Source organism: Oncorhynchus keta, chromosome 24 (genome assembly GCF_023373465.1).
Source record: "Oncorhynchus keta strain PuntledgeMale-10-30-2019 chromosome 24, Oket_V2, whole genome shotgun sequence".
NCBI lineage: Eukaryota > Metazoa > Chordata > Actinopteri > Salmoniformes > Salmonidae > Oncorhynchus > Oncorhynchus keta.
The window spans coordinates 45671575-45695238 of record NC_068444.1 but is presented as its reverse complement, the minus strand read 5'-3'; the positions used below and the strand labels follow the sequence as shown (position 1 = coordinate 45695238).

The window sequence follows — 23664 nt, the reverse complement described above, 5'->3', positions numbered from 1 at the left end:
CCGGGTATGCAGAGACAAACTAACATTAATCCTGGAGGGAACAGAGCTTGGGAACAGACACATATAAGGGAGGTAATGACATAGAGGATTGAGTCCAGGTGAGTCTAATAATCGCTGACATGTGTGACGGTGGAAGACAGGTGTGCGTAATGATGGTGGCAGGAGTGTGTAATGCTGGGGAGCCTGGCGCCTTTTGAGCACCAGGGAGGGGGAGCGGGAGCAGGCATGACAGACCTGTCATTCAGGGAGAGCCCCACCTGCTTGAACCCAACCTGTTTTGCATGTTCTTTTGGCGTTAATACGTGTCATGTATCCGTTTGCAAACAATTTAATAAAAAAATGTATTGAGTCAATAAAGATTCATACAAACATGGTCTCTTTTTCGCTATCTTGAGTAAGGCAGGTCCAAAATGCAAGCGTTTAAGCCTAGCTCAGTGCTTTCTGTAGTGGAGGGGCAGCCAGCGACAAATACAGAGCGTAAGGGTTGGTAATCTTGTCTAGTTGCGCTTTGATTTGCTCAGTGTTCTGTTACTCATGGGGACACTACTTCACCACAAAATCTACAGGGAGACCCCTTGGTTGGTGCCATAGATTTACATTAAAAGGGCCCGTCCAAGAAGGCTTTACATTAAAAGTGCCCGTCCAAGAAGGCTCAAGGTCATTGGCCACAGATAAAATTGTCAAATCACGTTATATCTACTTGTAGCTTTGATTGGACTAATTATGTCAACATCATACGTTCAAAATCTTAGCTAGCAAGCTAGACAAGCAGTCATTCTCATGAATCACATCGACAATCTACTAACAAATCTTTTTCAGTCCTTGTCAAATGAAGAGGGCGGCAGCGTTGCCTTGTGGTTAGAGCGTTGGACTAGTAACCGAAATGTTGCAAGTTCGAATCCCCGAGCTGACAAGGTACAAATCTGTCATTCTGCCCCTGAACAGGCAGTTAACCCACTGTTCCTAGGCTGTCATTGAAAATAAGAATGTGTTCTTTAACTGACTTGCCTAGTAAAATAAAGGTAAAAAAAAGAGAAATGATAGATAAAACGTATTGGTGCTCATCAGCCATTGGACATAAACATTACACAACAAGTTGGAAATGGCAAATTCAACAATGAGTGGTTCGGAAGGAATCCGTGGATAACTGTAAGCGTTGCAAAGCAATGACTATTTTGCTTGCCCTGCTATTTGGTGGAGAGGGTGTGTCTAAGTTTAGGTGTGTCTTTCCAAGCTTAAAAGGATACAAATTCACATGCAACACCATGGGCAAGAGAAGGTTGAATAAATTGGCCCCAATTGTCAAAGGAAACTCGGAACTGGGATATCTCAGACTTAAGCGAGTTCAAGACTACCGGGAACTGAACAGAAATGAGCTGGGAAAGCACCATAAATCCAGAGAATGCCAGACTTTGATGACAAAGTTTCATGACAAAATTATCCCACAAGAAGGACCGTCGTGCCACCTTCCTTTTCAAGTGAGCACAGCACAACTGTGAGTCCGAAAATGTATTGTATGCTATTGTAAAAAAAAAAGTAATATGCCAGAGAGATATGTATACTGTAGCTAAGAAAGTAATACTAAGTGTATTTTGTGTCGTAAGCTGTTTGTAGCCCATGTGCCTCTCTGATAAACTACCCAGGAAAGGGCTGAAAATAGCCTATATTATTATATGTAGCCTTAGAAATAAGGTTAATGAAATCAATAACTTGCTAAAATCAGATGTCATTCATATATTAGCCATTTCTGAGACTCTGAGATAATTCATTTGATGATACATCAGTAGCAATACAAGGATATAACATCTATAGAAGAGACAGAAATGCTTATGGGGGAGGTGTTGCTGTATATACAGTGGGGAGAACAAGTATTTGATACACTGCCGATTTTGCAGGTTTTCCTACTTACAAAGCATGTAGAGGTCTGTAATTTTTATCATCGGTATACTTCAACGGTGAGAGACGGAATCAAAAACAAAAATCCAGAAAATCACATTGTATGATTTTTAAGTAATTAATTTGCATTTTATTGCATGACATACGTATTTGATCACCTACCAACCAGTAAGAATTCCGTCTCTTACAGACCTGTTAGTTTTTCTTTAATAAGCCCCCCGGTTCTCCACTCATTACCTGTATTAACTGCACCTGTTTGAACTTGTTACCTGTATAAAAGACACCTATCCACACACTCAATCAAACAGACTCCAACCTCTCCACAATGGCCAAGACCAGAGAGCTGCGTAAGGACGTCAGGGATAAAATTGTAGACCTGCACAAGGCTGGGATGGGCTACAGGACAATAGGCAAGCAGCTTGGTGAGAAGGCAACAACTGGTGGCGCAATTATTAGAAAATGGAAGAAGTTCAAGATTACTGCCAATCACCCTCGGTCTGGGCCTCCATGCAAGATCTCACCTTGTGGGGCATCAATGGTCATGAGGAAGGTGAGGGATCAGCCCAGAACTACACGGCAGGACCTGGTCAATGACCTAGAGAGAGCTGGAACCACAGTCTCAAAGAAAACCATTAGTAACACACTATGCAATCATGGATTAAAATCCTGCAGCGCACGCAAGGTCCCCAGCTCAAGCCAGCGCATGTCCAGGCCCATCTGAAGTTTGCCAATGACCATCTGGATGATCCAGAGGAGGAATGGGAGAAGGTCATGTGGTCTGATGAGACAAAAATAGAGCTTTTTGGTCTAAACTCCACTCGCCGTGTTTGGTGGAAGAAGAAGGATGAGTACAACCCCAAGAACACCTTCCCAACCGTGAAGCATGGAGGTGGAAACATCATTCTTTGGGGATGCTTTTCTGCAAAGGGGACAGGATGACAGCACCGTATTGAGGGGAGGATGGATGTGGCCATGTATCGCGAGATCTTGGTCAACAACCTCCTTCCCTCAGTAAGAGCATTGAAGATGGGTCATGGCTGGGTCTTCCAGCATGACAACGACCCGAAACAAACAGCCAGGGCAACTAAGGAGTGGCTCCGTAAGAAGCATCTCAAGGTCCTGGAGTGGCCTAGCTAGTCTCCAGACCTGAACCCAATAGAACATCTTTGGAGGGAGCTGAACGTCTGTATTGCCGAGCGACAGCCCCGAAACCTGAAGGATCTGGAGAAGGTCTGTATGGAGGAGTGGGACAAAATCCCTGCTGCAGTGTGTGCAAACCTGGTCAAGAACTACAGGAAATGTATGATCTCTGTAAACAAAGGTTTCTGTACCAAATATTAAGTTCTGCTTTTCTGATGTATCAAATACTTATGTCATGCAATAAAATGCAAATTAATTACTTACAAATCACACCATATGATTTTCTGGATTTTTGTTTTAGATTCCGTCTCTCACAGTTGAAGTGTACCTATGATAAAAATTACAGATCTCTACATGCTTTGTAAGTAGGAAAACCTGCAAAATCCCCACTGTATTCCGAGCCATATCCCTGTCATGCAGATCTTGTGTCAAGGGTTATTTAAGTGTTGTGGTTGCAGTTTTACTTGGCACATCTAAATCATTTTCTTTTAGTGTGTTGCTATAGGCCACCAAGTGCTGACAGTCAGTATCTCAATAATATGTGTGAAATGCTTGATAGTGTATGTGATGTGAACAGAGAGGTCTACTTTCTTGGGGACCTGAATATTGACTGGTTTTCATCAAGCTGTCCGCTCAAGAGGAAGCTTCTCACTGTAACCAGTGCCTGTAATCTGGTTCAGGTTATTAATCAACCTACCAGGGTGTTTACAAACACTACAAGAACAACATCATCCACATGTATCGATCACATTTCTACTAATGCTGTAGAACTTTGTTCTAACAGTGAGAAATTGTATTCATGCATAAAAAAACAAATAATGAAAGAAAAGTATTGCAAGTTAGAATTTTGTAAAGTTAGTGTGGGAGAGGTGAAAAAATGATTATCAATCAATAATGACAGACCTGGCATTGACAACTTAGATGGAAAGCTACTGAGGATGGTAGCTGACTCTGTAGACACTCATGTCTGTCATATCTTTAATCTGAGCCTAGAGGAAAGTCTTTGTCCTCAGGCCTGGAGGGAAGCTAAAGTAATTCCGCTACCCAAGAGTGGTAAAGCGGCCTTTATTGCTTCTAAAAGCAGACCTATAAGCTTGCTGCCAGCTTTTAGCAACCTGTTGGAAAAAAATGTGTTTTACCAAATACAATGCTATTTCTCTGTAAACAAATTAACAACAGACTTTCAGCATGCTTATAGAGAAGGGCACTCAACATGTACTGCACTGACACAAATTACTGATGATTTGGTGAAAGAAATTGTTAGTAAGAAGATTGTGGGAGCTGTACTGTTAGATATCAGTGCAGCCTTTGATATTGTTGACCATAACCTGTTTTTGAAAAAACATATGCGTTATTGCTTTTCAACATCTGCCATAGCGTGGATTCAGAGCTATCTGTCTAATAGAACGCAGAGCGTTTTCTTTAATGGAAGCTTCTCTAATATCAAACATGTAAAGTGTGGTGTACTGCAGGACAGCTCTCTAGGCCCTCTACCCTTTTCTATTTTTACCAATGACCTGCCACTGGCATTAAACAAAGCATGTGTGTCCTTCTGATGATTCAACCATATACACATCAGCAACCACAGCTAATGAGGTCACTGAAACCCTTTACTAAGAGTTGCAGTCTGTTTTGGAACGGGTGCCCAGTAATAAACTGGACCTGAATATCTCTTTAACTAAGAGCATTGTATTTGTTACAAATCATTCCTTAAACCCTGTTTGGGAAAGGCGTGCCGCTAGCGGGACACCTCAACAACATCCGGTGAAATGGCAGAGTGCCAAATTCAAATTAGACTAATAATATAACATTTTCATGAAATCACAAGTGCAATACATCAAAAGCTTAACTTATTGTTAATCCAGCCACCGTTTCAGAGGCTCTACGGCGATAGCAAACCATGCATAACAAATCATTTTCAACCAAGGAGATGCGACATGAAAGTCAGAAATAGCGATATAATATATGCCTTACCTTTGAAGATCTTCTTCTGTTGGCACTCCAAAAGGTCCCAGTTACATTACAAATGTTCCTTTTGTTCGACAATGTCCTTCTTTATATGCATAAAACTCAGTTTAGCTGGTGTGCTTCAGTCAATATCCACTCAGTTTCCCTCCATCAAAATGCATACAAAATGAATCCCAAACGTTACTAATAAACTTTTTCAAACAAGTCAAGCAACGTTTCTAATCAAACCTTTGGTATCCTAATACGCAAATAAACAACAAAACATTTAAGACGGAGAATAGTATGTTCATTACCGGAGATAAATAACAAAGAACGCGCTTTCACCTCCACACGCACATGGAAACACTACAGCCAAAATGGGAGCCACCTAGAAAAACTACAATTTCTGGGTCATTTTTCCAAAAACCAGCCTGAAACTCTTTCTAAAGACTGTTGACATCTAGTGGAAGCCCTAGGAACGGCAATTTGGGAGGACTTGAGAATATAATTATAGTACTAACCATTGAAAACAGTGGTAAGGTGAATTTGTTTTGGGGTGGGGGGTGGTTTGTCCTCGGGGTTTCGCCTGCCATATCAGTTCTGTTATACTCACAGACATAATTTTAACAGAAACTTTAGAGTATTTTCAATCTAAATCTACCAATTATATGCATATCCGAGCTTCTGGGCCTGAGTGACAGGCAGTTTACTTTGGGCACTCTTTTCATCCGGACGTGAAAATACTGCCCCCTATCCCAAAGAAGTTTTAAGTGCTAGACCTCAGCTGAATCTGGTAATGAAGGGTGTGGCTCTTGAACAGGTTGAGGAGACTAAATTACTTGCTGTTAGATTGTAAACTGTCGTGGTCAAAACATATAGATTGAATGGTTGTGAAGATGAGAGGTCTGGCCGTAATAAAGAGATGCTCTGCTTTTTTTGACACCACACTCCACAAAGCAAGTTCTGCAGGCTCTAGTTTTGTCTAATCTTGATTATTGTTCAGTCGTGTGGTCCAGTGCTGCAAGGAAAGACCTAGTTAAGCTGCAGCTGGCCCAGAATTGAGCAGCACATTTAGCTCTTAATTGTAATCAGAGGGCTGATATAAATATGATTCATGCCAGTCACTCTTGGTTAAGAGTTGAGGAGAGACTGACTGCATGACTTCTTCTTTTTATAAAAAATATTCATGTGTTGGAAATCCCAAATTGTTTGCATAGTCAGCTTACACACAGCTCTGACACACTTATCCCACCAGACATGCCACCAGGGGTCTTTTCACTGTACCCAAATCCAGAACAAATTCAATAAAGTGTACAGTATTATATAGAGCCCTTATTGCATTGAACTTCCTTCCATCTCATATTGCTCAAATGAAAAGTAAACCTGGTTTAACCAGCTCGGGAGTTTAATTCCTCTGCTGGTAGCGTGACTACAGCTAAAGCTCATTACCATAACGCACAATGCGCAAAAATATTCCTAAAAATATTTAACCTCCACACATTAACAAGTAAAATAGCTCAAATGAAAGATAAACAAGTTGTTTATCTAGCCAGCAAGTCAGATTTCTAAAATGTTTTACGGCAAAAACATAGCACATATTTATGTCAAACCACCACCGCAGACATAGCTCATTAGCATAGCCAAGTAGGAAAAAATATGCAATCAACAAACGCAGGATTAAAAGAAAAATCATTTCACTAACCTTTTGAAATCTTCATCAGATGACAGTAATATAACATGTTACACAGTACATTCATTTTTTTTCAATAATATGCTATATATATCCATAAATCTCTGTTTACAATGATGCATCGTTCAAAAATGCTACCCAAATGTCCTGAGAAATGACGATAGCCCCGGCAGATAACGTCAGCTAACAAGGAATACACATCATAAACTTTGACTAAATATGCATGTTTTACATATGTATAGCAAGATACACTTCTTCTAAATGCAATTGCATTGTTACATTTAATTTTAACGTTACATTTTGCGTTCACTAGACTATAATATTATGCTCCCACAGTAGCATAATGACTCCTCTATCTTGGAGTCGACAGAAACCCAAAATGAATACATTAAATATTCCCTTACCTTTGTTATTCTTCCATCAAACGACCTGTAAGGGATTATACTCACCAAATTAGCTTTCAGTTTTCAAGTCTGCGTCTTTCGGTTCTCAAAATAGCCTGATTTTGGTAAAAATGTAGTCAAAATTGAAGTGGTTGCGCACCAAAACTTCGAAAGTATATATAATATGTCCAGTAAACTTGTCAAACTAACTTCATAATCAAGCTTTAACATGTTATAAAGGTGTACAGCAATTTTGAGAACAAACAGAAACACAAGCACTGTTCAATCGATCTTGGAAAAGAGAGAGGACTTGACCATTGCGCACAGGTTTTTTTGAGTGACTGAGAGCTTACCGCATGCTCAAACTCTGGCGAGCGGGCGATTCTCACAATGAGAAGTCCCATTGAAAGCTGAGATCACGCTGAACACGTGGAGACTGTTCCGGGTGCTGTGACTGTTTGTGAAGGGTGTTTGCGATGAGGTCAAAGGTGACCCAACTTTTCAGATGAGAAGAGATATTTTGGGAAAATGCAGATTTTGAGAGTTCTGCTATACATAGAGACATAATTTAAATGGTTTTAAAAGCTTTAGAGTGTTTTCTATTCGATAATATTTTTTTTATTTGCATATATTAGCAACTTTTGACAAAAATGTATCATGTTTTATATGGGTACCCAAATCCTCCAGAAGGGGCAGTAAACCGTGGTATCCTGAACAGGTTAAAAAAACAGATAAAGCAACACTTCGTGGCACAACACCTCTCCCCTATTGGACCTAGATAGTTTGTGTGTATACATTGATATGTAGGCTAAATCAAATCAAATCTTATTGGTCACATACACATGGTTAGCAGATGTTAATGCGAGTGTAGCAAAATGCTTGTGCTTCTAGTTCTGACCGTGCATTCATATCTAACAAGTAATCTAACAATTTCACAACAACTATGTTATACACAGTATTATATGTGTGCCTTAATTTTTTTTGTAGTTCTGTCCTTGAGCTGTTCTTGTCTATTGATGTTCTGTATTATGTCATTGTGTGTTATATGTTTCATGTTTTGTGTGGAGCCCAGGAACAGGAGCTGCTGCTTTTGCAACAGCTAATGGGGATCCTAATAAAATAACAAAAATACCAAATACCTCTTTGTCTGGTATTCTCTCTGTCATTGGCGCTGTCATTTTATGTGATGGTGTGGATGGCGGAGTGAGGAGGTAGGCTTATGCCTCAGCCTGATTTTCGATCCTCTTGCCAAAAAAATTAATTTTATCGCAATACAAGCAGCGAGCATTTCAAGGACAGCTGGAGCACAAATGATTGGTAGGGCTAAGCATGAATAGTCATTGAAAATGGTGAAAAACATATTCTACTACATTACCATTAAAGTTAGATGAGAAAATGATGGTTAATATAGCTATTATGTGATACATTTTAGTCCGCTGTGTTACTGTGTTACTTCCGGCCCAAGGCTGTGTTACTTCCGGCCCAAGGCTGTGCTACTTCCGGCCCAAGGCTGTGTTACTTCCGGCCCAAGGCTGTGTTACTTCCGGCCCAAGGCTGTGTTATTTCCGGCCCAAGGCTGTGTTACTTCCGGCCCAAGGCTGTGTTACTTCCGGCCCAAGGCTGTGTTATTTCCGGCCCAAGGCTGTGTTACTCCCGCCCCACTGGCAGGTACAAAAATAATGTTGCGGTCGTTCTGTTTTCATCTATTGAATTTAAACTAATTTACCCTAGAGCTGAAATTGCAGTTGCTAATGGTAGAGGACATATATGTTGTTTGTCTTGAAATATGGTATCTCTAGCCATCGGACCGCACAGCCGGATGTGGGAGGGAGTCAATGGTAGGTTGAAGCATGAGGACGTGCTTTTCCGTTTCGGAAGGGCAGTGTAGTGATCCTTGCTATCTGAGCCATGTTGCAATTCCCACCAAGTAGGTTAACCCTATTGGTGTGATGCTGTCACACTCTGACCATTATTTGCGTTGTTTGTTTTTATGTTTTGTTTGTTCAGGGTGTAATATGAGTGGGCATTCTATGTTGTATGTCTAGTTTGTCTGTTTCTATGTGTTTTGGCCTGATATGGTTCTCAATCAGTGGCAGGTGTTTGTCGTTGTCTCTGATTGGGAACCATATTTAGGTAGCCTGTTTTGTATTGTGGTTCGTGGGTTATTGTCTATGTGATGTTGCATGTTTGCACACAGTATTGATAGCGGTCACGTTCGTCTTATTATTTTGTTCATTTGTTTAGTGTTCGTCGTGTTCTTTCATCTACAAGAATATATTCACACCACGCTGCGCTTTGGTCTCCTCACTACGACGATCATGACAGAAAGACCCACCAACAATGGTCCAAGCAGCGTGGTAACGGCCAGCAGCAGCAGCAGCGGCAAAGAACGCAGGAGTACTTCCGGCGCCGACAGAGATGGCCGCCTCGCTTCGCGTTCCTAGGAAACTATGCAGTTTTTAGTTTTTTTTACGTGTTATTTCTTACATTAGTACCCCAGGTCATCTTAGGTTTCATTACATACAGTCGAGAAGAACTACTGAATATATGATCAGCGTCAACTCACCAGTACGACCAAGAATATGTTTTTTGCGACGCGGATCCTGTGTTCTGCCTTCCAAACAGGACAACGGAATGGATCCCATGCAGCGACCAAAAAAGAGAGAAACGAGGCGGTCTTCTGGTCAGACTCCGGAGACGGGCACATCGTGCACCACTCCCTAGCATTCTTCTCGCCAATGTCCAGTCTCTTGACAACAAGGTTGATGAAATCCGAGCAAGGGTAGCATTCCAGAGGGACATCAGAGACTGTAACGTTCTTTGCTTCACGGAAACATGGCTCACTGGAGAGACGCTATCGGAATCGGTGCAGCCAGCGGGTTTCTCCACGCATCGCGCCGACAGAAACAAACATCTTTCTGGTAAGAAGAGGGGCGGGGGCGTATGCCTCATGGCTAACGAGATATGGTGTGATGAAAGAAACATACAGGAACTCAAATCCTTCTGTTCACCTGATTTAGAATTCCTCACAATCAAATGTAGATCGCATTATCTACCAAGAGAATTCTCTTCGATTATAATCACAGCCGTATATATCCCCTCCCAAGCAGACACATCGATGGCTCTGAACGAACTTTATTTGACTCTTTGCAAACTGGAATCCATTTATCCGGAGGCTGCATTCATTGTAGCTGGGGATTTTAACAAGGCTAATCTGAAAACAAGACTCCCTAAATTTTATCACCATATCGATTGCGCAACCAGGGGTGGAAAAACCTTGGATCATTGTTACTCTAACTTCCGCGATGCATATAAGGCCCTGCCCCGCCCTCCTTTCGGAAAAGGTGACCACGACTCCATTTTGTTGATCCCTGCCTACAGACAGAAACTAAAACAAGAGGCTCCCACGCTGAGGTCTGTCCAACGCTGGTCCGACCAAGCTGACTCCACACTCCAAGACTGCTTCCATCACGTGGCCTGGGATATGTTTCGTATTGCGTCAGATAACAATATTGAGGGCTAGAGTGGGCATCGAGCCAGGTGCCATGAAGCTGGCTTTATGCATCTGGTCTCCAGTGCCTCTCCTCGGGCCAGCGTACATGGCACCAGCCTTACGCATGGTGTCCCCGGTTCGCCAGCACAGCCCGGGCTATGGGCTACGGGGAGCATACAACCAGGTAAGGTTGGGCAGGCTCGGTGCTCAAGAGCTCCAGTGCACCCTTCCGGTCCTGTCTATCCGGTGCCATCTCCACGCACCAGCCCTCCGGTGGCAGCCCCTCGCACCAGGCTTCCTGTGCGTCTCCATAGCCCAGTACTCCCTGTTCCTGCTCCTCGCACTCGCCCTGAGGTGCGTGTCCTCAGCCCAGTACCACCAGTGCCGGCACCACGCACCAGGCCTACAGTGTGCCTCGTCTGTCCTGAGCCGCCAGAGTCTCCTGTCTGTCCTAAGCCACCAGAGTCTCCCATCTGTCCTGAGCCGCCAGAGTCTCCCGTCTGTCCTGAGCCGCCAGAGTCTCCCGTCTGTCCTGAGCCGCCAGAGTCTCACGTCTGTCCTGAGCCGCCAGTCAGCCAGGAGCCGCCAGAGCCGCCAGGCAGCCAGGAGACGCCAGTCAGCCAGGAACCAACAGAGCCGCCAGTCAGCCAGGAGCCACCAGAGCCGCCAGTCAGCCAGGAGCTGCCAGGAACCGCCAGTCAGCCAGGAGCGGCCAGAGCTGCCAGTCAGCCAGGAGCCGCCAGTCAGCCAGGAACCGCCAGACCCGTCAGTCAGACAGGAGCCACCAGAGCCCCCAGACAGCCAGGAGCCGCCAGTCAGCCAGGAGCCGCCTGAGCCACCAGTCAGCCAGGAGCCGCCAGTCAGCCAGGAGCCGCTAGAAAGGGGGCCCAGCGTTACGAGGGAACACGGCTAGCATGGAAGCCCGAGAAGCAGCCCCCCCAAAATGTTTGGGGACGGCACACGAAGAGATTGGCTGAGTCAGGTTGGAGACCTGAGCCAACTCCTCGTGCTTACCGTTTGGAGAAGCGTGGTACTGGTCAGGCACTGTGTTATTTGGTGGAGCGCACAGTGTCTCCAGTGCGCGTTCACAGCCCGGTGCACTACCTCCCAGCTCCTCGCATCTGCCGGGCTAGGGTGAGCATCCAGCCAGGACGGATGGTGCCGGCTCAGCCCGCCTGGTCTCCAGTGCTTCTTTTCGGCCCAGGATATCCTGCGTCGGCTCTGCACACTGTCTCCGGTGCGTCTGCAAATTAAATCAAATCAAATTGATTTATATAGCCCTTCGTACATCAGCTGATATCTCATAGTGCCGTACAGAAACCCAGCCTAAAACCCCAAACTGCAAGCAATGCAGGTGTAGAAGCATGGTGGCTAGGAAAAACTCCCTAGAAAGGCCAAAACCTAGGAAGAAACCTAGAGAGGAACCAGGCAAGGAGTCATCATGTCAGGTATTCCTGAGGCATGGTCCTAGGGCTCAGGTCCTCCGAGAGAGAGAAAGAAAGAGAGAAAGAGAGAATTAGAGAGAGCATACTTAAATTCACACAGGACACCGGATAGGACAGGAGAAGTACTCCAGATATAACAAAAGCCCCCGACACATAAACTTCTGCAGCATAAATACTGGAGGCTGAGACAGGAGGCATCAGGAGATACTGTGGCCCCATCCGATGACACCCCCGGACAGGGCCAAACAGGAAGGATATAACCCCACCCACTTTGCCAAAGCACCCCCACACCACTAGAGGGATATCTTCAACCACCAACTTACCATCCTGAGACAAGGCCGAGTATAGCCCACAAAGATCTCCGCCACGGCACAACCCAAGGGGGGGCGCCAACCCAGACAGGAAGATCACATCATTGACTCAACCCACTCAAGTGACGCACCCCTCCTAGGGACGGTATGAAAGAGCACTAGTAAGCCAGTGACTCAGCCCCTGTAATAGGGTTAGAGGCAGAGAATCCCAGTGGAAAGAGGGGAACCGGCCAGGCAGAGACAGCAAGGGCGGTTCGTTGCTCCAGAGCCTTTCCGTTCACCTTCACACTCCTGGGCCAGACTACACTCAATCATATGACCCACTGAAGAGATGAGTCTTCAGTAAAGACTTAAAGGTTGAGACCGAGTTTGCGTCTCTCACATGGGTAGGCAGACCAGAGGCCTGCGTTTTGGGACCGTAGCGTATGTGTAGGTATGTACGGCAGGACCAAATCAGAGACATAGGTAGGAGCAAGCCCATGTAATGCTTTGTAGGTTAGCAGTAAAACCTTGAAATCAGCCCTTGCCTTGACAGGAAGTCAGTGTAGGGAGGCTAGCACTGGAGTAATATGATCACATTTTTTGGTTCTATTCAGAATTCTAGCAGCCGTATTTAGCACTAACTGAAGTTTATGTAGTGCTTTATCCGGGTAGCCGGAAAGTAGAGCATTGCAGAGGTCTAACCTAGAAGTCACAAAAGCACAGATAAATGTTTCTGCATCATTTTTGGACAGAAAGTTTCTGATTTTTGCAATGTTACGTAGATGGAAAAAAGCTGTCCTTGAAACAGTCTTGATATGTTCTTCAAAAGAGAGATCAGGGTCCAGAGTAACGCAGAGGTCCTTCACAGTTTTATTTGAGATGACTGTACAACCATTAAGATTGATTGTCAGATTCAACAGAAGATCTCTTTGCTTCTTGGGACCTAGAACAAGCATCTCTGTTTTGTCCGAGTTTAAAAGTAGAACGTTTGCAGCCATCCACTTCCTTATGTCTGAAACACATGGTTCTAATGAGGACAATTTTGGGGCTTCACCATGTTTCATTTAAATGTACAGCTGTGTGTCATCCGCATAGCAGTGAAAGTTAACATTATGTTTTCCAATGACATCCCCAAGAGGTAAAATATATAGTGAAAACAATAGTGGTCCTAAAACGGAACCTTGAGGAACACCGACATTTACAGTGTGCACAGCCCAGTGTGTCCTGTGCCAGCTCCTCACATTTGCAGGGCAAAAGATAACCATCCAGCCTGGACGGGTTGTACAGGCTCTACGCTCGAGACCTCCAGTGCGCCTTTCACGGTCCAGTGTATCCGGTGCCTCCGCCAAGGACCGAGCCTCCAGTAAGTCTCCCCAGCCTGGTGAGTCCTGTGCCTGCTCCCAGAACCAGGACTCCTGTATGTCTCCCCAACCGGGTGAGCCCTGTGGCAACTCCACGCACCAAGCTGCCCATACGTCTCCTCACTCCAGTTATGATCCATGGCAAGAAGCCTCCAGTGATGATCCATGGCAAGAAGCCTCCTTTGATGATCCATGGCACGAAGCCTCCAGTGATGATCCATGGCAGGAAGCCTCCAGTGATGATCCATGGCACGAAGCCTCCAGTGATGATCCATGGCAAGAAGCCTCCAGTGATGATCCATGGCAAGAAGCCTCAAGTGATGATCCATGGCACAAAGCCTCCAGTGATGATCCATGTCACGAAGCCTCCAGTGATGATCCATGGCACGAAGCCTCAAGTGATGATCCATGGCAGGAAGCCTCCAGTGATGATCCATGGCAAGAAGCCTCCAGTGATGATCCATGGCAAGAAGCCTCCAGTGATGATCCATGGCACGAAGCCTCCAGTGATGATCCATGGCACGAAGCCTCCAGTGAGGAGTCATGGCACGAAGCCTCCAACGACGGCCTCTAGTCCGGAGCCTCGGGCGACGGGCTCCAGTGACGGTCTCCAGTCCGGAGCCTCCAGCGATGGCCTCTAGTCCGGAGCCTCCAGAGACGGACTCCAGTCCGGAGCCCCCAGCGACGGTCCGCAGTCCGGGGCGCGCAACGAGAGTCCCCAGTCCGGGGCCAGCAGCGAGGGTCCCCAGTTTGGGGCCAGCATTGAGGGTCCCCAGTTTGGGGCCAGCATTGAGGGTCCCCAGTCTGGGGCCCACAACAAAGGTCCCCAGTCCGGGGCCCGCAGAGTGGATCCCCGCACCAGTGGCGCCACCAAAGTGGGGTAAGCCAGAGGTGGAGCGGGGTCTACGTCCCGCACCAAATCCGCCACCACGGATAGATGCCCACCTGGACCCTCCCCTATAAGTTCAGGTTTTGCGTCCGGAGACCGCACCTTTGGGGGCCTTTAACGACGGCCGTGACGAGGGCAGCCTCAAATCTCAAAATTATAAGGTTATCATGGGGGTAGTGTAATCCGATCCTAGATCTGGTTATTGGTAATCTCGGTTAACCCAGAACGAAAATCTCACATTATTTATACCATTTATGTTAGTATGTCCATGAAAGATTAGGTTATCGGCAAGTTCTTCCTTAAATAACAAGCCTGATTGTACATACATGAGGTGAGAATGAAAACAGTTCTATATGCACATCTCAGTCAACCATGTAGCAGGTACTAGCTTCAAACGACATTTCAATTAGTTTGTTTCTCCTCCCTACAAAAGTAATTTTGAGTTATTTTGGGCTCCCGTTGTGTGACACAGAAGGTAGAGTTAAAATAATTCATTATTTTGAGTGTGTTTTGGAGACATCGAGGTCACCCTTGATTTCATTACAGTTATTAAAACATTTCATATGTTATTTAAAAGCTCCTTAGAAATGTTCTGGGATTCTCTGCATTTAGTTCTTCCTAGAGAAATCAGGCCCCTAATTTTAATCAGTAGGAATGCTGACCTAGGATCAGGTCCCTCCTGTCCATGTAGTCATATTCATTAGGTTCTAAAAGGAAAAACTGATCGTAGATTTCACTCTTACTCTAAGACACTTAATGAATACAGACCCGGCCCTAGACCAAATGCACCATACTCTTGCCACTCAAATATTGCACCAGTGGACCTGAATATAAACTATATAAACTCTAGACAATCAGACTCAAACCCCTGAAGTTCTTTCAAGCACTTTGGTCAATGGAGTGAGACATACATCGACCCAGGTTCTGAAATGAAGTTAATCAGTCTTTCGGGTGAGAGAGCACATTCACACAGTAATTTCTCACCCATTGATTGAGAGCTTTCATCATAGACCTCTGAGTTGGCCTTTTAAACTGCTGTGTAAGCCAAACCTTGCGATCCAGTTGGTGCATCTCACTGCGCTGTGATCGATTCCACTGTGATTCGTTTGAGGCAACACTCTGGATTTCAATGGCGCTGTTCACATTCTCAGTATTGTTTTAATATAAAAACTCAAATACAGTAGCAGAGATACATTAAACTACACATTTTTATTTTTAATTATTCCCAAATTGAGTACAATTGCAATTCCCTTTCCCCTTATTAATTATTTAACACATTTTTCCTTGTTGCCATGGCAAAGCGCTGGAAAAAAACAAAAGAGGTCTTCGCGGTTGTCTTGGATACCAGCATTTCCCCCTGTAAAGTAATGATAGGAGGAGAGGAACCTGTGGAAGCGCAGGCAGGGTTATTTTTAGGTGTGATGCGAGTGTGTGTCTGTGTTTCTGTCAGAGTACATGTGTGTCAGAGGGTCTGTGTGTGTGTAAGTCTTGGTATCACAGCTGTACGGTGGAAACTGCCTGGTGGGGGTAGACATAACACCTGTGTGCCAGTGACAGACATTAAGAAAGTAGGGGTTGGCTCCTGGCCAATATGTGTTGGTTGATGAAACTGCAATGGATCCAAGACAGGTTGGGTTTGCCTTGGAGGGGTAGTTCAAATTGCATTTCCACCTGCTCCAGAAATGAGAAAGGATGTCATGTTGCTAGGTAGCCAATATGTGACTGCAGCTGCCTTTGCTAATGTTGCTAGCTAGCAAGATGTTGAATGTTGTAACTAAAATGACCCCATACTCCTGCCAGTGCCAGCCAGACTCACGTTAGCTAGCTAGCTAGCTAAATGGTTAGCGTCATTGCTAGCATAACAGGTTAGCTAGCTTAATTCCTACCTTGCTTGCCATGGTATTGGCTATTAGCTAGCTAGCTAACCAAGCAAACCAGATGACAGGTGTGATATGATGTAGCTAGCTAGCTAGCTATCTTTCACTACAACCTGTCCAGCTAAAATTCCTGCTAGCACACGTTAGCTAACTAGCTAGCTAGCTTGTTTACCTCTGATTTGCTAGCTAACTTTGAGTAACTAGCATTCGTGGGCTGACTGTTCTCCTAAAAGTTTTTTGTGTAGTGCAAAAATAAAGGAATGATCCAGCTATGGTGGTAATTCGTGTCATGACTGACTACTGCAGTACTGCTTGTCCATGTGCTAGCTAACAGCAACTAGCTAAATGTTGTGTCAGCATGTTGTGTCAGGTGTCACCACCCCAAATTTGAATTGAGCTGGCACCAGTTGTGAAACTGGGCTCCGCTGGCCCGTGTTTCCCTTGACCCAGCTCGAATTTGGCCCTATTTTGGCCCTAACTTTAAGTGACAGTGGAAACTGGGCTTTAGTTTAAGTAACCCTATTAAAAATATATTTCAGAGACATGTAAAGGACTGTTTAGCAATGTATAAATGCTACCCCCAGTGTTTCTCTCCCCTATGTCTGTCACTTCCTCAGTTTTATTCCTGTGTCTGCATTGATGTCGTTTTGTTTCACTTTTTCCACACACTGTTCTTGTTTAGTTTCATGTCTATTTATTATTAAATCCTCACCCTGTACTTGCTTCCGATCTCCCAGCGTCTGTAGTTAGGAAATCGCTTCAGGGACAATGATGTAAAACAGAAGGTCAAATCTACACTGGAGATACTTACCGAGAAGACATTGACTGCTTCTGAGTGGCCGAGTTACAGTTTTGACTTAAATCTGCTTGTATTGTACAATCCAGGTGTGCAAAGCTCTTAGAGACTGCCCTAGTCTACAGAAATATTTTATTTGCTCAGATAAAACCAAATGCTTCCAAACTCATTGGACGGCACTTCATCATGCAACAAGACAATGACCCTAAACATACTGCGAGAAGCAAATAAGGGGTTTTTGATGGCCAAAAAGTGGAAAATCCTTGACTAGACGAGTCAATCACCGGATCTGAATCCAATTGAACATGCATTTTACATGCTGAAGAGGAGACTGAAGGCAATAAGTCCTCGAAACAAGCAGGAACTTAAGATGGCTGCAGTACAGGCCTGGCAGAGCATCACCAGGGAAGATACCCAGCGTCTGGTAATGTCGATGCATCGCAGACTTCAAGCGGTCATTGCATGCAAAGGATATGCGACCAAATATTAACAATGATTACTTTATTCTACATTATGTTAAACTGTCCAATATTTTTTGATGGGTCTAGGGTGTCAGGTAAGGTAGAGGTGATGTGATCCTTAACTAGCCTCTCAAATCACTTCATGATGACAGAAGGGAGCACTATGGGGTGATAGTCATTTAGTTCAGTTACCTTTGCTTTCTTGGGTACAGGAACAATGGTGGACATCTTGAAGCAAGTGGGGACAGCAGACTGGGATAGGGAGAGATTTAATATGTCTGTAAACACCCTCTCTCCCCTCCCTCCATCATCCTAGCTTATGCATGGCTAAGGCAGCCTGCAATCTGCTTGACTCCTTAGCTGCCACGCCTTGGAGCTTTGCTACCCGACCTGAGCCCAACGGGCCCCGACATTATACATTGGGTTAGTGCCGGGCAGTGCCTTTTTTTCATCAATAACTAGGATATGGGCAGGGCTTGGGTATCACTAAATTGGCAACTAACATTTTGAAGCTGAGACATTGGCTCGTGATCTGCCGCTCAGTACAGTCATATAAGATCATACATAACATGGTGTCAGAAGTGCTTCGACCTCATCAAATATGACAGAAAAAAATCATGTTCCTTGAATTTTGTTGTAGTTTAGAGTGACGTTGAGTAGCAGCTAACTGCTCTCTCACGTCTCTTCATTAAGCAGAGCAGCCCAAGCGGAGCTGTTGCTAAGGATACTCACAGACTCAGAGCCGCCATGAGCGGAGCTCATGCAGAGCAAGCTGTGCGCAGGGAGCGAGTGACAGACAGAGAGGAGCAGCTAATGGATTTACTAATGGAGAAAGTTATTCGGACAGACCTGGGCCGGGCCTGTGTAGGATGTAGGCTTAAAATGAATGCCTTGCAGGGCTCTACCATATGCGCCTGCTCCCAGCATACTTTCAACAAGCTCTGTAATTTGTCTGTGTGTTTGTGTATACAGTGCCTTCAGAAAGTATTCATACCCCTTGACTTATTCCACATTTTGATGTGTTACAGCTTGAATTCAAAATGGATTAAAATGTTTTTTTTTCTCTCACCCATCTACACACAGTGCTACATAATGAAAAAGTCACAACATGTTTTTATAAATGTCTGCAAATGTATAGAAAAATTAAATATCAAGTATTTCATACCCCAGAGTTAATACATGTTAATAATCACAGCTGTGAGTCTTTTTAGGGAAGTCTCTAAGAGCTTTGCACACCTGGGTTGTACAATACAAGCAGATTTAAATCAAAACTGTAACTCGGCCACTCAGAAACATTCAATGTCTTCTCGGTAAGTAACTCCACTGTAGATTTGGCCTTCTGTTTTACATCATTGTCCTGCTGAAAGGTGAATTCATTTCCCAGTGTCTGGCGTAAAGCAGACATAACCAGGTTTTCCTTTAGAATTATACAAGTGCTTAGTTTCATTACGTTTCTTTTTTATCCTGAAAAACTCCCCAGTCCATAATGACTACAAGTATACCCATAACATGATGCAGCCAGCACTATATGCTTGAAAATATGGAGAGTTGTACTCAGTCATGTGTTGTATTGGATTTACCCCAAACATAACACTGTATTCAGGACAAAAAGTGAATTGCTTTGACACATTTTTTGCAGTATTACTTTAGTGCCTTGTTGCAAAAAGGATGCATGTTTTGGAATATTTTCTTTCTGTACAGGCTTCCTTCTTTTCACTCTGCCAACTAGGTTAGTATTGTGGAGAACTACAATTTTTGTTGGTCCATCCTCAGTTTTCTCCTATGACAGTCATTAAACTCTATAACTGTTTTAAAAGCACCGTTGGTCTCATGGTGAAATCCCTGAGAGGTTTCCTTCATCTCTGGCAACTGAGTTAGAAAGGAGGCCTGTATCTTTGTAGTGACTGTGTGTAATGATACACCATTCAAAGTGTAATTAATAACTTCACCATGCTCTAAGGGATATTCAATGTCTGCTTTTTGGTAATTTAGCAGACACTTTTACTCACTTACAGGAAGGGGTGTGGGGGCGTAGGAGACTGGGCATGTGTGGGCATGGAAACTATATTTGGACTGGGTGGGCACTGGGCACAAATAGCATGAGTGAGAGAAACTCCCTGTCTCCCTCCCCCTTGTGAGCTCCCACCCTCAGTTCCCTCCCTCCCTCCCTCTTTTCACCTCTTGTTTGGTGTTTTAGGGTGATTGTATTGATAACTGGTCAATAACTGGTCAAAAATATGTACTTCTCCTTCTTTCCTCCCCTCACTTTCTCTCTCCAGTTGACCTTACAAGATTCGGAGAAGAGGATTTGGGAGTACCAGATTTCCAAAATGCCTGTGGCATCAGCCAACTCAGAGTCTGGTAAGTGGCTTGGCCTCATCGTGACAGAGAGCAAGAGAGAGACAGAGAGAGCGAGAGAGAGGGGTGAGAAAGGTATGTGTGTGTACGTGTGTGGCTCCACGCTTAAGCGACATAAGTGGTCACTTAGGGACTCCTTTTTTTATGAACTTAGTCGGGGTCTCAGCTTACTGTTGAGAGTTAGAATAGTAGAATAAGTTGCAAGTTGCAATGTGAAATTTGGTTGTGCATCATCAGTTTGTCTCTTGTTCTGACAGTCAATTAGCCATTACATTACAGTAAAATAAACGTTGATTGATAAGTTAGTCCATTGATTTTGTTAGTAGCTTTCACTCAGATATCATTAACATGGCATAAGTCTTGGCAAAATGTCTAGAATTGCAGGAAAACAACTTAAAAATGAAACATTTTCTCTCTGCCGTCAAGAGGGGGGCCACTAAAATATTTTCGCTCCGAGGTGGGGAGGCCATCCAACCAAATCTTGCTTAGGGCCCCCAAAAGGCTAGGGCCGGCCCTGTGTGTGCGTGGGTGTGTGTGCGTGGGTGTGTGTATTTGAGAGAGAGAGAGAAAGTGTGAGAAGTAGAGGTCCAAGGTGTTAACTGTAGACAGGTTTTAACCTTGGGGGAGGTGAGAGAAAGAGAGAAGGTGTGTGAGAGAGAAAGGGGGTTGTTTTAACCTTCTTCTCTGATGAATGAGGCTGGAAGAGTGACCTGTACTCCAGCATATTTCCACATAACAGAGAGAAACACAGCTAAAACGAAAAGGAGCGGGATGGAGGGAAGCATAGAAGACAGTGACGGAGGGATAAAGGGAGAGAAAGGGAGAGAGGGATAAAGAGAGATAAAACATTAAAATGGGAGAGTGAGGGATGGAGAGAGCGAGAGAGAGAGAAAGAGAGGATCAGGGAGGGACAGTTTATCACATGGGGCCCTGCAAGTCTCCACTCTACTAATGTGACTTAATGATGTGTCTATTGGAGCAGTAAAGTCAAACTCAGACTTATCAATCTGGCTGGCTGGAAGGATCTGTCTGTTATCAGCTCTCCTTGCCCTCCAATGGAGGCACACTGCCCTTGGTGCGTGCCCTTCAGGCAAGGCTTCTCTAGTGGGTGGATCGTTCCACAAAATGAATGCCCCTTTTGAATTTGAACTAAAGATAGTGTACCAATATTGTATTTTAAGAGCCTTTTATATGAAATGAAGTGCCCTTTAATATAGACCACATGGAGAATTCAATGAATATCTTAATATGATTAAAGACTTGCTATAAAGTGCCACATTTCAGCATCCTGCAAAATCCAAGATTTCTTCAAGTTGTCACCATAATTGTAAAGCCATAGTTATTTTGTTGCTTTGATAAAGTTCTTTCTGAAGATTATAATTTATTTAATGTGATTAGTGTTTCACATACATCTGCCACTCATTTTAAGGTCAAACCTGATATGTGAACTAAATAGTCAAATCAGATTGTAAAAGCAGGTGAGCTGATTCTACTCTTTTTGGCCATTTTCTGGTGTTTTGTGGTGGAAAACTGAGTGGGTTGAGAATAACTCGCCAACCCTGTTACCCATACAGTGTATTCAGAAAGTATTCACACCCCCTTTTCCACATTTACACAGTTTGGGAGCAATTTGAGCAGAACCTAGCAGAGAGCTGAGTCACCCAACATTGCACTTAACTGCTAGGTATGAAGGAGGATCTTATGTAGGAACACAGCATGAAACATCACACAGGAAAGGACTAGAGGAGTCACGCCCCACTGAATCTGAGACATCTGTGTGTAACATCTCATTGGAATGCCCAGATTTACAGCCTATACAGCCTAGATTTAAAAATAGAATAAATTGAGATCTTGTTCCACTGATCTCCACACGATACCCATTAATGTTGAAGTGGAATTATGTTTTTTAGAAATATTTACAAATTAATAAAAAAATGAATTAAATTAAAAAATGAAAAGCTAAAATGTCTTGAGTCAATAAGTATTCAACTCTTTTGTTATGGCCTGAATAAGTTCAGGAGTAAAAATGTGCTTAACACGTCACATAATAAGTAGCATGGACTCACTCTGTGTGCAATAATAGTGTTTAACATGCTTTTTAAAAGACTACCTCATCTCTGTACCGCACACATACAATTATCTATAAGGTCCCTACTGTAAGTTGAGCAGTGAATTTCAAGCTTGAGTGTGTCAAGAGTGTGTCAAGAGCGGCAAACACTGCTGGGTTTTTCACGCTCAACAGTTTCCTGTGTGTATCAACAATGGTCCACGACATGAAGGACATCCAGCAATCTTGGGAAGTAGTCTTTCAACACCTTGTAGAGTCCATGTCCTGATGAATTGAGGCTGTTCTGGGGATAAAAGGGGGTGTGACTCAATATTAGGAAGGTGTTATTAATGTTTTCTGCACTCAGTGTAAATTACAGAGTGAAAAGAAGGAAGCTTGTCCAGAATAAAAATATTGTAATACTGCAAAAAATATGGAAAAGAAATGTACTTTTGTCCATAATAGAAAGCATTATATTTGGGGCATATACAGCACAACTGAGTGCCACTCTTGGTGGCTGCTTCATGTTATGCGTATACTTGTCATTGGCGAAGACTACAGGAGTTTTTTTTAGGATAAAAAGAAACGGAATAGAGCTAAGAACAGGCAAAATCCTAGAGGAAAATCTGGTTCAGTCTGCTTTCCTGGAGGTGAAATACATTTTCCAATTGACACTGGGAGACAAATTCCCTTTTCAGCAGTACTATAACATAAAACACAAGGCCAAATATACAGTCGTGGCCAAAAGTTTGGAGAATGACACAAATATTAATTTTCACAAAGTCTGCTGCCTCAGTTTGTATGATGGCAATTTGCATATACTCCAGAATGTTATGAAGAGTGATCAGATGAATTGCAATTAATTGCAAGTCCCTCTTTGCCATGCAAATTAACTGAATCCCCAAAAAACTGTTCCACTGCATTTCAGCCCTGCCACAAAATGACCAGCTGACATCATGTCAGTGATTCTCTCGTTAACACAGGTGTGAGTGCTGACAAGATTAAGGCTGGAGATCACTCTGTCATGCTGATTGAGTTCAAATAGCAGACTGGAAGCTTCAAAAGGAGGGTGGTGTTTAGAATCATTGTTCTTCCTCTGTCAATCATGGTTACCTGCAAGGAAACACGTGCCATCATGATTGCTTTGCACAAAAAGTGCTTCACAGGCAAGGATATTGCTGCCAGTAAGATTGCACCTAAATCAACCATTTATCGGATCATCAAGAACTTCAAGGAGAGCGGTTCAATTGTTGTGAAGAAGGCTTCAGGGCGCCCAAGAAAGTCCAGCAAGCGCCAGGACCGTCTCCTAAAGATGATTCAGCTGCGGGATCGGGCACCACCAGTACAGATCTTGCTCAGGAATGGCAATAGGCAGGTGTGTGTGCATCTGCACGCACAGTGAGGCGAAGACTTTTGGAGGATGGCCTGGTGTCAAGAAGGGCAGCAAAAAAAACACTTCTTTCAAGGAAATACATCAGGGACAGACTGATATTCTGCAAAAGGTACAGGGATTGGACTGCTGAGGACTGGGGTAAAGTCATTTTCTCTGATGAATCCCCTTTCCGATTGTTTGGGGCATTCGGAAAAA

At 44.0% G+C, this 23664-nt stretch overlaps 1 protein-coding gene across 1 annotated transcript in view; it reads left to right on the top strand.

Annotated features, from left to right (window-relative positions):
- The window catches only part of LOC118357612 (MAGUK p55 subfamily member 2-like), a 110096-nt gene that overhangs the window by 2504 nt on the left and 83928 nt on the right, over window positions 1-23664 (top strand). Inside the window, exon 2 of the mRNA XM_035734900.2 lies at window positions 19951-20032. Coding sequence (XP_035590793.1) covers window positions 20002-20032 — 31 coding nt within the window. The 5' untranslated portion in view covers window positions 19951-20001. The remainder of the gene's footprint in view (window positions 1-19950; window positions 20033-23664) is intronic.